The sequence below is a fragment of the Hydra vulgaris genome, chromosome 15, assembly GCF_038396675.1.
Source record: "Hydra vulgaris chromosome 15, alternate assembly HydraT2T_AEP".
In the NCBI taxonomy this organism is placed as follows: Eukaryota; Metazoa; Cnidaria; class Hydrozoa; order Anthoathecata; family Hydridae; genus Hydra; species Hydra vulgaris.
The window spans coordinates 27,446,868-27,465,426 of record NC_088934.1 but is presented as its reverse complement, the minus strand read 5'-3'; the positions used below and the strand labels follow the sequence as shown (position 1 = coordinate 27,465,426).

The 18,559-nt window shown below is 27.9% G+C and overlaps 1 protein-coding gene across 1 annotated transcript; it reads right to left on the bottom strand.

Annotated features, from left to right (window-relative positions):
* Positions 1–8,980: 8,980 nt before the first annotated feature.
* Positions 8,981–11,713, bottom strand: LOC136091853 (uncharacterized). The gene is made up of 3 exons (XM_065819566.1): positions 11,662–11,713; positions 10,129–10,320; positions 8,981–9,675 (listed from the first exon to the last, which is right to left on the bottom strand). Exons 1-3 carry the CDS (start codon positions 11,711–11,713, stop codon positions 8,981–8,983), a joined length of 939 nt encoding a protein of 312 aa, XP_065675638.1.
* Between the last annotated feature and the right edge of the window lie 6,846 nt (positions 11,714–18,559).

Sequence of the window (18,559 nt, the reverse complement as noted above, 5' to 3'; positions counted from 1 at the left end):
GTGCTCCTAAATTATCAGCAGAAAATAAAATCAAAATGGCATGAATAGTTTCTTCCACTCCATTAACTTTGACAACAACACCCTGTTCACTTTCCAATTGTTGCAATAAAGATACAACACTATGAAGGATTGGATAGTATGAGTATTTATCTGTGTGTGCATCTAGTGCATACCATAAACCAACTAAAAAAATGCTATCTGTCTTAGACTGATACTCAGGAGCAATATTGCGTATCATCATGTATAAAGCTTCAAGTTTATGTTCACGTGTATGGCTCCCAAGCACATTTGTTACTTCAAATGCATCAATAAAAAAGTGTAGCAAAAATGGTTTTTGGTGCCGTTGAAGGAATGAATGATGATGAAAAGTATGTGTATCAACAAAATCTTGTATTTTATTTGGGAGTGAATTTGGTGTGCACTGTGGGAAAGTAATCTTTGACAAAGCTTGTTCTAATATCTTGGCAAGTAGGATATCAATAGGCACAACATAGCATTTGTCCTCTACTAAAACAGAATGCATTGATTGCAATATCATAGAGTATTGTTGCTCTTCACGTATACCTAGTGATATTTCTATTGCCTCAATATAGTACCCACGTTCTTTTAGCCATTTGTTTCTTTTATATATAGTGTCAGTTTTATTGAAAATACTAAACATACTATTGACATCATTTATCGCATCAAAAACAAATTCATTAGTTGGAGCTACTTTCAACTTAATTGCTAAAGTTTCTATTATCTTTGAAGCATAAACAGCAACATCATTTAGTAGGCCAGACATATTTTCCATAATAAGCTGCGAATTAGCTAAAGTGATGTTTGGTTTTGAAGTTATTTCTGATACAAACTTCATAACAGATACTTCAATACTGTCACTTGTTATAGAACTAGAGTTAACAATTGTGACATTATTAAAATCTTCGTGTGGGTCACTTGGAAAATGTGCGTCAAATGCTTCTTCTTGTGACTCACTTCGTGAGTTGTTACTGCAACTTCCATTATTATTGAAGCCTAAAGTTTGATCTGGCACAACAAAATGATGTTGCTCAAAATGCTTTTTTAACTTACTAAAGCTAAGGAATACTCTTGGACAGTTATTAAACATACAGCGTAATTCAGATCCTCTTGTGGATAAGCCATGAAAATTTCGAAAATGGTAAAAAATATTTAATAAATCTGCAAAATAAGTTAAGCATTTAAAAATTGCATATTTGTTTTAAAATGCTTTTATAGTATTGTCACCTTTAGCAGCAAAATCTTCACTACTGTTGATGGCAACTAACTTCTTAATAATTCGATCAGAAGACCATACTTTGATTAGCACTGACATTCTGTAAATGTATAAAACGTTAAATTATACAATTAATTAATAAATGTAGCTTAAATTTTAACTTAATGAAGAAATGACATTAATAATGAAAATAACTAACCTAAAACACACATGATAATGTTCACTTATTAAAATCCAATACACTTTTAAGTTGAAAGCTTTAAATAAATATTAAGTGTTCAAAGAAATTTATATTTTCAACTCCTTTTACACGCCTGAACTCCGTTAACTTAACAAAGTTATTCTGTTATATTATAATTAACGGAGTAATCCGTTGTTTTATTCCCTTATTTTGTAACAATTTAATCCGTAAACTTTACAGAGTTTAACGGATTTACTGTCAACGGAGTTACTCCGTTGATATCTTAACGGATTTTTTTTTAGAGTGTATGTATATTTTTATTAGTGTGTGAATAAAAAAAAAACAAAAAAATAAATAAAAAAGAATATACATTAAGTATATACATACACTAATATAGATAAGTAGATTAGTATATTATCAGTTGAAAAAATGAGTTTTTTGAGATTTTGTTTAAAAGAATCAAAATTACATTCTTGAGAAAAATCTTTAGAAGTATTTAGAACTATACTATTCCATAAAAATGGTCCGCGAAATGAAATAAAAAATTATCCAAAATTAGTTTGAGAAAATGGTTGTCGAATTAAATTATCGTTCCTTAAAATATATTTATTTCTATCTCTTTGTAAATACAAGGTACGAAAAGAAACGGGGGATATGTGGGTCATGCATTTATACATAAAACAAAGAATATTAAAAACATCTAACTCATATATATTGAGTGCTTTCATATCATATAAAAGAGGCTTGTCGTGAGCAAAAAAGTCCTTGAAATTTATAAGGCGTGCTACATGTTTCTGTTGCCGATAGAAAGGTTTAAGTTTACTTTTATAAGTGCTACCCCAAGCAATGTTTACATAGTTAATATGGCAATGAATTAGCGAATAATATAACTGAATTAAGGTATGTTTATCTAGAAAGTTTCTTATTTTGCATAAAATGCCTATACTCTTTAAAGTTTTATTGCACAAGTTAGGAATGTGGCTTTTCCAATTAAGATTTTCATCGATATATACACCTAAAAATCTTGTCACTAGAACTCTTTTAATAATTATGTTATCGATAAAAAGAAAGGGTAAGTTGCTAGGCAGCTGGTGCTTTTTACCATTAGGATGAAAAAGAATCCATTTCGTTTTATCAATATTTAATGATAGTTTGTTTAATCTAAACCATTCGGAAATTTTGGCTAGTTCAATGTTCATCTTGCTAAAAAATGTAAAAATGTTTTCATGAAAAAGAAATAAGTTAGAATCATCAACAAACATAATTTTCATTAGGTTAGAAGCTTTTGGTAGATCATTAATATATATTAGAAAGAGGAGAGGGTCCTAATATGGATCCTTGAGGAACTCCACATGAAATATTTAACAAATTAGATGATACGTTATCATCTGCAAAAACAAATTGTTTCCGATTATTTAGGTAACTTTTAAGCCAAATTAATATATTTTCAGTAATTCCGTACCACTCCAACTTTTTAAAAAGAATTTTGTGCTCAATAGTATCAAAAGCTTTTGCCAAGTCAATGAAAACACCTAAAGTAAATTGAGAATTTTCAAATGAGTCAAATGTAAAATGGCATGTTAAGTGGAATTTGGTTTTTTGGAATCCATATTGATTGCTGTATAATAAATTGTTTATAGTAAGATGATTATAAATTAAATTGCACAAAATTCTTTCTAAAACTTTACAGAATAAAGAAAGTAGTGAAATTGGACGATAGTTACTTATATTCTCAACGTCACCATCTTTTAATATTGGTATGACTTTTGCTAATTTTAGAGCTTGTGGAAAAATTCCCTGTTTAATTGATATTGAAAAATCTTAAAGAGTATATCTTTTAAAACATCAAATGAACTTATAATAAGGTTGTCGTTAATACCATCAGGGCCTACTTAGACTTCAACATTTTAAATGCTATTTCAAACTCTTCAAAAGATAATTCAAAAGAGTTCAAGTAAAAGTTTTGAGGGAAGCATAGATCATTCATTAAACTTTTTGCTATAGGAATGTTTTTTGCAAGATTTGGTCCTACAGACTCAAAATATTTATTAAACTCTTCCGTAATTTGTCTTTTATCATATAAAAATTCATTATTAAATTTAACCATGTTTGGCAAAGAGTGAGATGTACTTTTTTCGCTGCCAGTAATTTCTCTTATTATAAACCAAGTGCGTTTAAAATTTAATTTATATTTATCCAGTAAATTTAAATAATTTTTTTTTTGTTTTTTTTTGAGGCTTTCAAAAAGTTTAGCGTAATTTTTATATATAATTTTATTTTCATTTGTTTTACATTTTAAGTAATTAATGTATAATTTTTGTTTAATTTTTGAAGACTTACGCAAACCCTTTGTAATCCAAGGCGATTCAATACTTTTAGCTTTGAGATTTAAATTAACTTCAGAAAATTAGTGTCGTAAATATCATAGAAAGTTTTAAAAAAGGAGTTATAAACTAAGTTTGTATTATCAGAGGCGTTTATAAAGTTCCAATCAATTAAAAATAATTGTTCTTTAACAGATTCAAGGTTTTTATTTGTAAAAATTCACTTTTTGAAAACTCGTTTTTCATTAGGAAGTAATTTATTATCTATATTTATAGAAAAGAAAACGGGAAAATGATCAGATATATTATTTTTAATTATGCCTTTTTTTAAGGATACGTTAAAAACATCAGTGGTTAAAATATTATCAATTAAAGAAACACTTGATTGAGTAATTCTTGTCGGTTTGCTAATCAAAGGAATCGCACCATTTTCGAGAATGCCATTATAAAACTTTTTAATGTTACTATTGACGTGGTATTGAAAACAATCTTAATTCAGATCGCCCAATAAGTAGATAAATTTATTTTCGCGGTTACTTTTTTTAATAACGTCATTACATAAAAACGAATTAAAATTTTTAATTTCACCTGAAAGTGGGCGATAACAGCAACTTAGAATTTTATTTTTTAATTTATTGGTTAAAATTTCAATCGTTAAAACCTCTTTATCAGCATCAGTGATGCTCATGTCATGCCGGGTAAAATATTGTAAGTTATTTTAAACATAATTAAGAACACCTCCGCCACGCTTATTTGTTTTTCGTGCCAATGAAATTACATTAAAACCCGGCAAATATATAAATATATATATATATATATATATATATATATATATATATATATATATATATATATATATATATATATATATATATATATATATATATATATATATATATATATATATATATATATTTATACATACACACTGTACACAAAAAAAAAAAAAAAAATTATTTACAAAATATAAATATAAACATATATACACACAAAATCTTTCATGCCTACAAATAGCATTTTTTTAAATTCTAGATATGAAAATTTTTAATTATCCCGCCGGACCTTCGACCCCTGTATGAGGGGTATTGGCCACCCCATCTAAATGATGGGTGGTCAGACCTTCCATACTGTATCCACCTCTGAAATGACCGATGGGTCAAAGGTCCGGGCTTCTTTTGCCAAAAGACTTTATAATCTTCATACGAAAGTTCTAAAAATAAAAATAAAAATTGATACATTTTTTCAACTGAATTTTAAAATTTTAATTTTAACTGACGGAGCAAAATTTTAATTAAAAAAATTTACTACTTATAATCAAGCATATATTATTGCAATTGAGAACTTATAAGTACCGTTTGGTGTTTTATCTAATAAAAAAAACAAAACATAGACTTAAATATTCTTCTTGCTTGCTAAAAGATAAATAAAAACACCTTCAAAAGACATTTTAAATAAAATTATACCTTTAAGATTTGACAACTCATCTAGATGGAAAAAATTTGCAAATATATGAACATTTGAATTTTTTTACATAAGTGCATGTATATAAGTACATAACATAAGAACATTTACAGAAGAAAAATTAAAAAAAATAATAAAAAAAAGTTGTAAAGACTTTATCAAAATATTAATAGTTTAAACTAAATTACAAACTAAATTAAGAACAGTATGCCTAACTTACCAACTCGCCTTTGAAGGAGAATTAAAAAAAAAAGAAAATGAAAGATTAAAAATATTAATAGGCTAATTTTCAATAACAGTCTAGCCTAATCTTTAATACATACATACATACATACATACATACATATATATATATATATATATATATATATATATATATATATATATATATATATATATATATATATATAGATATATATATATATATATATATATATATATATATATATAGTATATATATATATATATATATATATATATATATATATATATATATATATATATATATATATCTTCTATATATATAAAGGGCAATGTGTGTGTGTGTGTTTGTTTGTTTGTTCTCTATAGAAATACAAACCGCCGGACCGATCTCGATGAAATTTGGCATGGGGGTATCCTCGAGGGGGAGAAGGTTCTTAGCTGGGTTTTGACCCCGTACCCCGACCCCTGGGGTCAAGGGGGCCAAAAAATGGGTCCCCCTGACCCCGGGGTCAGGGAGGCCGATTTTATTGGCCCATATTTGGGCCCAATATTGTGTACAGATATCAGGTAAGCCAGTTTAAATATTGGCCCGGGCAACGCCGGGTAACTCATGCTAGTATATATATATATATATATATATATATATATATATATATATATATATATATATATATATATATATATATTAAATATGTTAACAATTAAATATATTCATATATAACCAACAAATAATGATATATATCATTAGTTATATATACAATATATTCTTGCTTACCGAGCTGTTGCTTCAAATCTAAAATAGAAAAAATGTCTTTAATTTAATTTATTTTTAAAAAAAAAGTGAAAAAGAAAATCAAGATAATAAAACCAAACTTACTTATTACTTCATAGCTATTTACAAAAATTAAGACGCTTTAATAATGTTTTGAAAGTCTTTTACCCAAGTGAAAAACTACCAATAGAAAATAATTCAATCGACAAAGCTAAGTGAAAAGATATTCATTGCTTGTTTTTTTATTAAATAAAAAACAGAAAAGTAACAAACTTTTTAAATCTACAAAAATTTCCAACTTACATTTTTATATCAACATTTATCTATAATAAAATATGAATTAATGAGTTACCATTACTTAAAGTTGATCCGGAAGTAACTAAAATAAATTATCGAATAAAAAGCTTATTTATATAATCCCGACGATAATGTTGAAATTGACAATATTTATTGCTTGAAAATTTAAGTAACAAATGTAATTCAAGTATCAAAATAAATGTACTAAGTTACCTGTTGTAACTGAAGTTATGACTTAATAAAAAAATATTAAATAAAAAAGCTATCTTATCTATTTTATCTTGATGATTATGTTTAAATAAACAATATTTATTGATTCTTTTTAAAATAAAATAAAATAAAAAACATTACTACTTGCTGATACACCAGCTGATGATACCACACCTAAATGAGAAAATTTATTAAAATATATTAAACATATTCAATGATATCAAAGAATATTCAAAAGAAACTCTTAAATCTACAAAATCTAAGTCCTTACTGAGTTCTGTCTGTCTGTCTAAAAAAAAAAATTGAGATAAAATTACATTCAATAAAATTGCTAAAGCTACATTCGTACTCAAATAAAATCTAAATGATAAAACTTACTTCAGTCGCTGTCAGCTTGCCTGTCTAAAAAAATTTTTTATTCTCATTAATCCTAATCTATAATCTATAAATAAATTTACTAATATAAGCTATAAATAGACTTGAACTAATATAAACTCTAAATTAACTTAATAATATAAACTATAAACAAACTACTATATACTTTAAAAACTAATATAAACTATAAATAAACTACTATATAAACTAATATATAAACTATAATTAAACTAATACAACTATGTTACTAATATAAACTATAAATAAAGTACTATATACTTACTAAAAAGGCCTTCAGCTCCTTCTAACTGCTCTAAAAAATGAAACAATACTTGCTTAAAATGTTCTAAAAAGACTGAAGATAAAACTGAAACGCTTTACTAAAAAAGAAACATTGTACTAAAAAAAAACTATTTACCAGTCATTTTAGTTCTAACTTCTTCTAAAAAAAAAACAGGCTAGAAAAAACAAAACAACGAACAACAAACAAAATTTAGTATTTTAACTATAAACAACATCAATTCCACTTAAAACTAAAATTAATCAGCTCTAATCGGCTTGTAGACCTTGCCTGAAAGACTGCACGGAGTAAAGAAATGCTTTAAGAAAAGCCTTTTTCATTAAAAACGAAAGTGAAACGACACTAACACTACTAAATTTCAGTATTCATATTAAGATGTAAAATAATTAATGCAGTAAAACAACTTTCCTTTGGAAGAAATATTGGAAATTTAATATGGTAACTAATTGGAGCATTCCCAATTGCCCAATTGGAGAAAGTAAAAGATTGTCTTTTCGTACTTGCTTATTTTTCAAGCAAGATACGAATTTTAGAATACATCTTATTATTCCTTCGCTATCAAAGAAAAATCTTAAATCATTTTTTAGTTGTTTATAGTTCTTAGAACTATATATATTTTGTTGGATAAATTTAATCCAAATTATTTTGGCGTATTTTAATTCAAAAGGAGAAAGTAAAAGATTGTCTTTTCGTACTTGCTTATTTTTCAAGCAAGATACGAATTTTAGAATATAAGCTGTTACCCGTATTAAACGGGAATATGAATCAAAATAAGTTATATCAATAAATTTTAAATCTATGAACAATTCATTAGTTATTAGTAATATTTTTGTTTCGTCTGGAGGGTTTATTAACTTATTTTGATCAAAGGAAGGCCAAATCTCTGGAGTATAAAGAAATGTGGGTCCATTAAACCATAACTGATTATTAGTTAAATTTTCAATACTAGTACCTCGTGGTATTATATCCGCAGGATTACGATCTGTTTCGACATAATCCCAAAAAAAAAATTCAAATAAATCTCTAATTTTTTTCAAGACGGTTTTGAATTAATGTTTTATAAATTTTATAAGAATTTATTTCCAATGTAAGCAAATATAAGAATCTGAAAATAATTTAATCTTAGAAATATGAATAATTGATGAAAGTTCCTCAACTTCTTTTGAAATAAGTGTTGCAAGCAGTAAGCAGCCTTTTAATTCTAATCGAGGTATTGTACATTTACTTAGCGAGGCTATTCTAGATTTTAAAGTAACAAGAGAGGAACACTGTTTGTTCTCATTAAAAATATATTTTAAATATATACAACTCCCAAAGGCTTTAAACTAGCATCACTAAAACCATAAAGTTTATATCGCGTGCAACTTGCACTCAATTTCGAAAAAAAATAACATTTAGGTACACAAATCGACTGTACAGAACCTAAATCCTTATAAATATCTTGCCATACTTTTATTAAATCTTTATTAATTTTACAATCCCATCCTATTTTAGATATACAAATTTGTTGAAATAAAATTTTTAAACGCACAATTACTGGGTTTATTGGTCCCAAGGGATCGAAAAAACTTGCTGTAAAACTAAGGGACGGCATTCTCAAAAAACGAAAAAAAAAAAAAACTTATTTCTTGTTCCATGTTAAACCTAATACTTTAGTAATATTTTGACTCAGAAAATTCGTTTCATTTATTAACTTATCTAACTCGACCGAATTAGATTCAAATTTTCTTAAATTAAAACCAGCTTCACCTAGCCGGGAACGACATTTTTCATAAAACTTAAAATATTCAATTAGAGTATCAGAGCAAAAACTCAAATCGTCAACGTGAATAGAATTTAGTCGACATAGAAATATTGGATCAGAACTTAAATAACGCTCCGCATGGCTAATTAAAGTTGCTGAAAGAAGAAAAGGAGAAAAAGTGACTCCAAATAAGACACGACATAATCTATATGATACTATTTTATGATTTTTTAAATTTTTTATATCTAAATTATTAACATTTTCATACCACAAAAATTGTATGAAACCGCGATGTTTCTCAGATATTGAAATGTTCAAAAAGGCCTTTTCAATATCTGCAATAAATGCTATCTTATTTACACAAAAACGTATCAAAACTTCATATAGTAGAGTTGTTAAAGAAGGACCTGAATATAAACAGTCATTTAGCGAGGGACCTGAGTTTGTCGCACTCGCATCAAATACCATGCGCATCTTAGTTGTAACTTTATCTTCTCTTATAACTGGCCTATGAGGTAAGTAATGAACAAGTCCGACTTTAGAATTATTACTTAAAACTTGCTCTACCGTTCCTATTAATAATTGTACTTTTATAATATTACTATATGAATCAAATAATTATGCATCATTTAAACACTTGTTCTCTAATAATCTGAATCTCTTTAAACATAAACTATAATTATCGCATAACAAAGGATGATTCTCCTTAAAGGGTTATTCTACAGTATACTTATTATTTTAAAATTTAATGCTTTTGCGAAAATGTTCGGCAACTAGACTGTCACTAATATTATCTTCGCTTTTATTCCAAATAGTTGAAAGCTTTTCTTTCAAAAACATTTTATCATTATATAATTGTGCTTCGACTTTTAAAACATGCGAAGACAGAACAGATCAATCTACTTTATTATGATTCTTAACCGTGATAGGACCACTGACTAAGTATCCTTAGATTTTATTGCAATTGGGCCTTTAAACCCTCTTATTTATCATATTTTCAATTATTGACCAATAGTAATCGGCACCAATTAAAATATCAACTTCTAAATATTCATTATCTCCTTGATAATCTGCTAACTTTAAGTACTTTAAATGATTATAATTTTTACACGCAGTTTCTATATACTGGCCATTTAACAGAGAACAAATTTCTTCTACAAAACTTATAATTTCAATATCAACTCCGTCAGTACCTTGATCATAAACTTTAACTCCATCTAAAATTTCATTTGAATTATTATTATTTCCGAAAGCTTTGATATTAATTTCTTTAGAATCTATTGCTCTTAAATTTTATTTTTTACATAATGAAGGCGTAGTGTAACTTCATTGGGAACAGTTATCAAAGAGACGACGATAATATTTAAATCGGGACTTATTATTTTTGACTTTTAACCAGGCTGTCTGGAGTAAAACACGTTAATTAATTTCAGAAGAAACATCAGCAATAGCTGTTAACTGTCCTGTTATAGAGTTATTATCAAATTTATTATTCTCTTTAAAATTATCACAAATAGATATATGGTGAGGCTTGTCACACTTAAAACATCGAAAATTTGATCTATAATTTTTACTCGAGTGACTTTCGCGTAGGCAACGAAAGCAACATCTTTTTTCAATTAATATAGTTTTCCTAGCTAAAACATCAGTCACTAAGTTACAGTAATGAGATTTATAATTTTCTAAACAATAAACACATGTAATTAAATTTGTAGAAAAATTTTGATTACGGAATTATTTTACCTTAAATACTGGTTATACTTGTTACTAAACAGATTATCTGCCCCGTTAGCGTTTAAAGTATTCGCAGTTATGGGATTTTCATAATTCAAAATTTTTATAAATACTACGTGTAATTTCTCTGGCACTTATTTCATTTTTTAATATTTCTAAAACGTTAATTATATTCCATGCTTGATTTAATTCTCTATTTATAATTAAATTTAACTCCTCTGGGAATTTTTCTAATAAGATCATAATTGATCATAATAAGATCATAATAATAATTGATCCATACATATTTTCATCTATTGATAAATTTTCCAAACTCCGAATTTGTATTTCTTTTGTATCAAACATTTTCCTTAATTCGCTTATATTTCTAACATCCCTAATTTTTTCTAGTGATAACAATTCTTTTACGCAACGCAATTCCAAATTGCGTTGCGTATTAGAATTGTTATCACTATTACGCAACGCAATTTGGAATTGCGTTGCGTATAAATTGATCGTACCCAGTGGGCACGGTACGTTTTTAAAACGTTTTTTAGACGTTCTTATAAGGTTGAAACCTAATAAAAACGTCCAAAGAACGTTTTAAAAACGTACTGTGCCCACTGGGTAACAATCACACGTAACTTTCAGATCAGGATTTAATATAATTTGACATGGACCGTATTGTTTAGCGGTTTTATGTTTCCTCACTAAAACAATAAATTCTTTCATATGAATTGAAATTAATAATTACTTATTGGAAAATCTATTTTTTTAAATATTTAAAGCTACTGAATAGTTTTCATTAGATAAGGTTAATCCTGTAATTGCAGATAAAGCCTGACCTTCAACTAAATTTCTAAGATAAGTCATTTTTTGTATATCAGACCATTCCATATTCTTATTTAGAGCGCAATCAAAAATTTTATAAAAAGCTCGAAACTATATCATCTACATTATTTTTATTAATAAAATCTTCTATACTTAAAATAGATCGCTTATCAAAAATGGTAAACTCTGTACTCGTAATTTCTTCTTGTTCTAACTCCTCATCCACGTCAGTCAAAGATGATATATCACAATAAAACTGTGTAATTTTCAAATACTTATCGATGGCTGTATTTTTCAGAGTCGTCAACTCATTCAACCAATCTCCGTGCAAACCACCAACCATAAGATTGTTAGCTTGCTCGAAAACTGGCCTCACTGAATTGACGGCCACCGTTCGTCCTCTGCGTTTATAAGCAAGATTAGACATAATAAGATTAGGAAAATAAATAAAGAACTATATTATATATATAAATAGTATATGGCTTTAAATACAACTGTATGGCCTTTTCAAATTGAGACCTCAATGAATAAATCAATAAAACTCGTATGAACAATATGTCTAGTCAATTTGAATCCTCGTAGCAAAAATAACAATAAATAATAATACTACCTTTGACCTCGACTTATTATATTGACTTAAATAACTTTGTGTACAATTATACTTAATAAATGAATCTTATGAACCTCAATTCTTAATAATAATATCTTAAATAATTTTTTAAATAATATCTTAAATAATTTTCTTAATAACATCTTAAATAATTTTCTTAATAACATCTTAAATAATTTTCTTAATAACATCTTAAATAATTTTCTTAATATATTCTTCACTAAGTTCCTTCAGTATCTTGAATAAATTTCTTAATTAATAATTATGAAATAAATATTTCAAAACAACAATAAAATGCAATTATCACATAAACAACAATAATGAATATTAATATGTAGTTAACGATCGACAAACGATCCAAAAGTTACAACTTAGTTTTAAATAAATCCTAACGTATATCTTTAAAAGAAATTCTCATAAACAAGTATTAAATTCACTTAGCTGATTGACCACAACTCTTTCTTTATATTTCGCTCCTTTAATTTTGTCTTTTAGTCTCAATTGTGGACTTCAGGACTTTATATTCTTTTCGTATTTTCCGTGGGCTCCATGTTGTTATCCCAGCGAACATTGACTGGCGGGTACCATATAGTTTTTAACTGGGCTTACTTACTATCTGGTTATAAGGGCTAAAAAAACTGGAGTTTTTACGGGTTTCCCATTTGGGACCCATCTTGTGAAAATAATTTGCGGAAAAATCTATGTAATCAGACTTTTATCGCCATTTGCAACTTACCTTGTGCAAAAAAAAAGTTCTTGCAATATAACGTATAAATTATAGTTATAATCGTTTTCTCGTTTTATATTTTTTCTCAAACTCTATATAAAAAGTTATAACTACTTTTATTTTTTACATAAAAATTTTTCTTTTTTTCTTTCTTTAGTAAAAAGTTAAAAAAATTTACAAAGTTTTACATGCAACTACAACAATAATTACTTTAAAGAATTCATTAACATTTACGTTTATGAAAAGTAACGCCACAAGAAAATGCATATAATATTATAAAGTTGACGTGTGGGTTTTCATTATTGTCTTACTTCATTGTGGCATAAACTCTTAGAATCATGAATGGTTTTTGAAGACCATTGAACGTTTTTCTTTAAAACTAAAAGTGAAATTTAGTAGTAGTTTATTCCTATATAAAGGAGATTACGGAGTATGGATATTTTCTATTTTCTTTTACATTTTATAGCAGGGTAATTTTCTGTGTAAATACAGTACTGTACTTTATTACTGAATAAGATGTTGTATGCAATTGTTGCATTCGATGAGGAAAACAATACAGATTACCTACCACTAATTTGGTTGGTAAATGCTATGAGTGAAAATGTGTTATCAATAATTTCCTCTAAAAACACAACAGATTTTTATTGGTCTCACTGGACAAATATGAAAAAAATAGTCTTAGCTAAATCAATATGTCAAGAACTTAATGTTGGATGGCTTAGGTTTTCAGGAAGAATTTTGTCAACTGCAGTTAGTTTATATAATATTCTCAAAGATAGTGAAGTTATAATTTTGATAATTTTTTGTAAATTTATTTAAGCATTTAATCATAATTATTGAAATTTGAAAATGAAGTTTTGATACAATAATAACTATCATAAGTTCTTTTTAAAATTTAGAAACAGAATCTGAAGCAAAAGAAAAATACAGATGTGCAGAAGGTACCTCAAATGTTAATGAAGTATATCAAAACAAGAAAAATAGGTATATAAAGATAAATAATTTTATTTTAACATACAAAATATGTTTATATTAGTATTACTCCGCTTATGTTTGTGTTACTGGCTTAAAACTTGTACATTTATGAATTATTAAAATTTCAAAAAAAAAAAAATAATACTGTTGATAATTAGCCAGTCCTTTAGAGATATTCAAGAAAAGCCTTTTGAGAAAAGTTAGCAACATTTTGTTTTAATACTAAAACTTAAATAATTGTTAACTATTATGATGTTAGGTTCAAATTAAATACTTGTCATTTATACATTGCATAAAAATTTATATGTATATTATGGCTTCCATTGTCAAGACTTTTCTGTTGGAGAAAATTTTTTATAATATTTTATAATATATATATATATATATATATATATATAAATATATATATATAAATATATATATATATATATATATATATATACATATATATATATATATATGTCATAGCATGCCATGACATGAGCAATCAGCTGACAGGTGATAGCACACTGGCAGAATTTTGCAGACAGCGCACAGTGCCATTTTGCAGCGGACAAAACAAGTGCAACTTTCTTGGTTTGTTTCATTTTATTAAGTCTGGTCCGTGTCAACGTCACGGAAGTTTTTTAATAATTAAAGGAAGTATCCAGAAGTTTCCAGAAGTTTCCAGAAGCATGCAAAAGCTTCCAGAAGTTTCCAGAAGAAGCATCTGGAAGCATCCAGTAGCATCTAGAAATATCCAGAAACATTCAGAAGCATCCAGACGCATCTAGAAGCTTCCAGAAGCATCGAAAAGAAGCATCTAGAATCTTCCAGAACAGGTTTACACAGGTTCATTTTACTATATAAGAGACATGTAAATCGACATGTAATTCAGTCAGTATATGGAAGTCAATCAGTCAGTATTATCAAGACAGTTTATCGAAGTGAGTTTTATTAAAGTGTTTTATCGAAGAACATCAATACAAGAAGTGAAATACAACAAATGTTTCATTACATCAATACAGTCCACATCCAACCAAGACGTTGTGTTCCACAGAGCATTATTGTATCATCACAAGGTAAATGTAACACGGTAAGCCTTGAGAAGCGTGATTATTTATTTTTATTATTTTTATGACTTCAAGTGCAAAAATGGCTCCCGACAGTCTTGGGTTGGAACTAAGAAAGAAAATTATTGGCGATTACGTAAGTGGAATGTCACAAAAAAGTATTTGTGATAAATATCGCGTGAAAAAATGGACTGTATCAAGACTATGTTCCAAATATTGTTCTACGGGGAAGTTGGCAGCAGATGACAAAGGTGGAAGACCGCGTTTCACCACTTCTAGAGAGGATTCTATGATCGTCAGATCCGTCAAGAAGGATCCCTGGATATCATCAGTCGAGATACAAAAGCAATTAGAGCTGCCTGTATCGGACCGAACAATCAGACGACGTGCTGTTGAAGCCGGATTGTTTTCTCGACGCCCTGCAAAGAAACCGCTGATTTCACTAAAAAACCAAAAGAAAAGACTCCTGTTTGCTACATCTCATATTGACTGGAATTTGCAGAAATGGCAAACTGTCTTGTTCAGTGATGAGTCGAAGTTCAACATCATTGGAAGCGATAGCATTTGCCGTGTACGTCGACGGGCCGGAAAACGCCTCGATTTACGTTACTGCCAATAGACCATGAAGCATGGTGGAGGCAATGTAATGGTATGGGGGTGTTTTTCTGCTAACGGTCTAGGTCCAATACATCGAAAAGATGGAATAATGGACCGTTTCATGTATAAAAATATCCTGAAAGATGTTATGTTACCTCATGCTGAATGGAATATGCCAATAAAATGGGTTTTTCAGCAAGGCAACGATCCGAAACACACTGCAAAAGTATTCAAGCAGTGGTTTCAAGACAACCACCTATCAGTGATGAATTGGCCGCCTTAATCTCCGGATCTCAACCCTATCGAGAACCTGTGGGAGATCGTCAACCGCAGAATTAATCGTGAAGGTGTTCGTAATAATGATCAACTGTTTAAACAAATCCAAAAGGCCTGGGCAGCAATTCCACAAAGTTTCATTGATCACATGATCGAATCTATGCCTCGAAGATGCAAGGCTGTGATCGACAAAAAAGGATTCGAAATATTGATAGCGAAATACAGCTTGGTCAACATTTTGTCGGGTTGCACTTGATTTGTTCAGAAGGAAATCAACTTTTTTTAATACTTTTGATTAATTTATTAATTTTCGTGTACAAATAATGAACTTTGTGATGAATAAAACTTGAAGAACTTTGTCTCTAAACAGTTACATAGTTATTTCTCTAAATTGAAAAAATGCAGCACTTTTATATAAAGACACTAAATTAGTATTATTTGCTTGCACTCGTTTTGTCCGATACTGTATGTTAAATCATCGTCCCTATCGGTAATAATTATTCTTAATAATTTTAATATAGTTTTCATTACAATAGGCTATGCTTGGCCCCTCGGTCCTGTAGATGGCGGCTTATATAACTGATTTTGAAGAGTGCCTTTAATGTTAATTTTTTTTTAAGAAAAATTTGTTTTATGAAGGTTTTTTTTTATATATGTATATATTTTTGTTACGCATTTAATTACATATCATGTAAATAAATTTGTTTAAAAAAAAAAAATAAACACAAGTTTAAATATACTTTTTACTACTGTTTTATATGGTTTTAACATCTGTTTTATATTCTTTTCAGCTCATTATGCTGGGTGAATAAAAATTAAACACTTTTTACTCAACGCTTTTAGACTAATTGCTATTCTTTATGTGAATACATTTATCGATTTTGCTCAAATTAGTATTCACGTAAAGAATAACAATTACTTCAAAAATGTCGAGTAAAAGCAATTGCGATCTTTATTAAAAGAATATCTTTTTATACAAGTTGACAAGTTATATTTTAATTAGTTATATTAACATACAAGTTAAGGAATAATTTTTGTGAATATTTATTTTTTTAAGCTTCACTCATCACTCTTAGAAAAATAAAGAACAATTTAAAAAAAATTAGAATCTACTCAGTTAAAAGTAAAGTTAAGAGAAAGGAAAGGGAAAATATATTCCGGATATTTTACCTAAACAATTTTCCGCAACTTTAAAATAAGACTTGGATGATCTATGCACATAATTCAAGTCACATTTTAACATAACGATTTTGTTTGGATTTGCGCATATAATGTTCGAAGTTTGCGAATTAAACTTAACTGTAATCTGTATCTTTAATGAAGCTTACAATTTAGTTGAACTAGGAAGCCAAGAAAAATAAAAGTAAGCAGAACTTGAAAAACATTAATAAATTTATAATTCGTTAGAGAAAACAAATGAAAATTAAATTGTTATTAATAATTCATTTACTAATACTTCTTTTTACTTTTTTAATTACTAAATAAGACTTGGATGATCTATGTAATTCAAGTAATATTTTAACAAAACGATTTTGTTGTGATTTGCGCATTTAATGTTCAAACGTTGCGGAATAAATCAATAACTGTATATTTAATAAACCTTACAGTTTTGTTAAATATACAGTTTTGTCGAACGTTGCGAATTAAACTTAACTGTAATCTGTATCTTTAATGAAGCTTACAATATAGTTGGACTATGAAGACAAAAAAAATAAAAGTAAGCACAACTAAAAAAGTATTATTAAATTTATATTTCATTAGAGAAAACAAATAAAAATTAAATTTTTGTTAATAATTTATTTACTTACCAGTATTACGGGTTGCCTACTGCTAGTCTTAATATGAATACTGTAATTTAATAGCGTTAGTGTCGTTTCACTTTCGTTTTAAAAGTTGTTTCTAGGCTTTTCTGTACGCGGTTCATTATTCTACCCGGTTTTTCTTTAGAGCAATAAAAAATAAAAGTTTCGTGGATATTATTTTTATGAAGTATTACTTATCTAATGGCTAAATCGGACGAATTTGTTTGCATTGTTAGGATGAGGGAAACGCTAAATCTACTATAAGAAACAATTTTATCTTTTTTTCGTGAAGCTTTTTCAAGCATGAATCAAAAGTTTGATAATTTTCAAACAAGTTTTTAAGATGTTCGACGCGATCTAGACGATATAAAATCAGGATTGAATTTTGTTGGTGGCGTATGCGAAGACAAAGTTAAAGCAGTAGGAGAAAAAATAAATAAGATTTGTGAAGATTTAACAAATGTCAGAAAAATGCGGAGAAAAATATCTTCGGACAATACCAAACTAAAACTAAAGAGCGTAGATAACAAAGGTAGAAACAGGCGAAATAACTTACGAAATGATGGGGGAGTTGAAACAAACGAAGAAAAAGGGGATACGACAAAAGAAAAAATAAAGAAACTTTTTAACGCACAACTTGGAATAGAGAAAGATATTAAGATTGAACAAGCCCATCGAGTGGGACTAGCTAAAGTAGAACGAGCTTAAACAATTTTTCTCTAGCCTCGCGATTATGAAGATGAAAAGGTAATCTTAGAAAAAGCGATGAAATTAAAAGGGAGCAATATCTTTATAAATAAAGATTATAGTTTTACGACTCGAAAAATGCGAAAAGAACTTTTTGAGCAGGCCAAGCTTCATCGACAAAATGAT

What these genes read in the sequence shown, in the direction of transcription:
- LOC136091853 (XM_065819566.1), bottom strand. Translation starts at nt 11,713, where the DNA reads ATGGAATGGTCTGATATACAAAAAATGACTTATCTTAGAAATTTAGTT. An exon ending in TCTTAGAAATTTAGTTGAAG is followed by an intron (nt 10,321 to 11,661) that starts GTCAGGCTTTAT and finishes ATGAAATTTTAG; the next exon opens with ATGGAGTTAAAGTTTATGAT. An exon ending in AGAAGTTGATATTTTAATTG is followed by an intron (nt 9,676 to 10,128) that starts GTGCCGATTACT and finishes AATTATTAATAG; the next exon opens with GAACGGTAGAGCAAGTTTTA.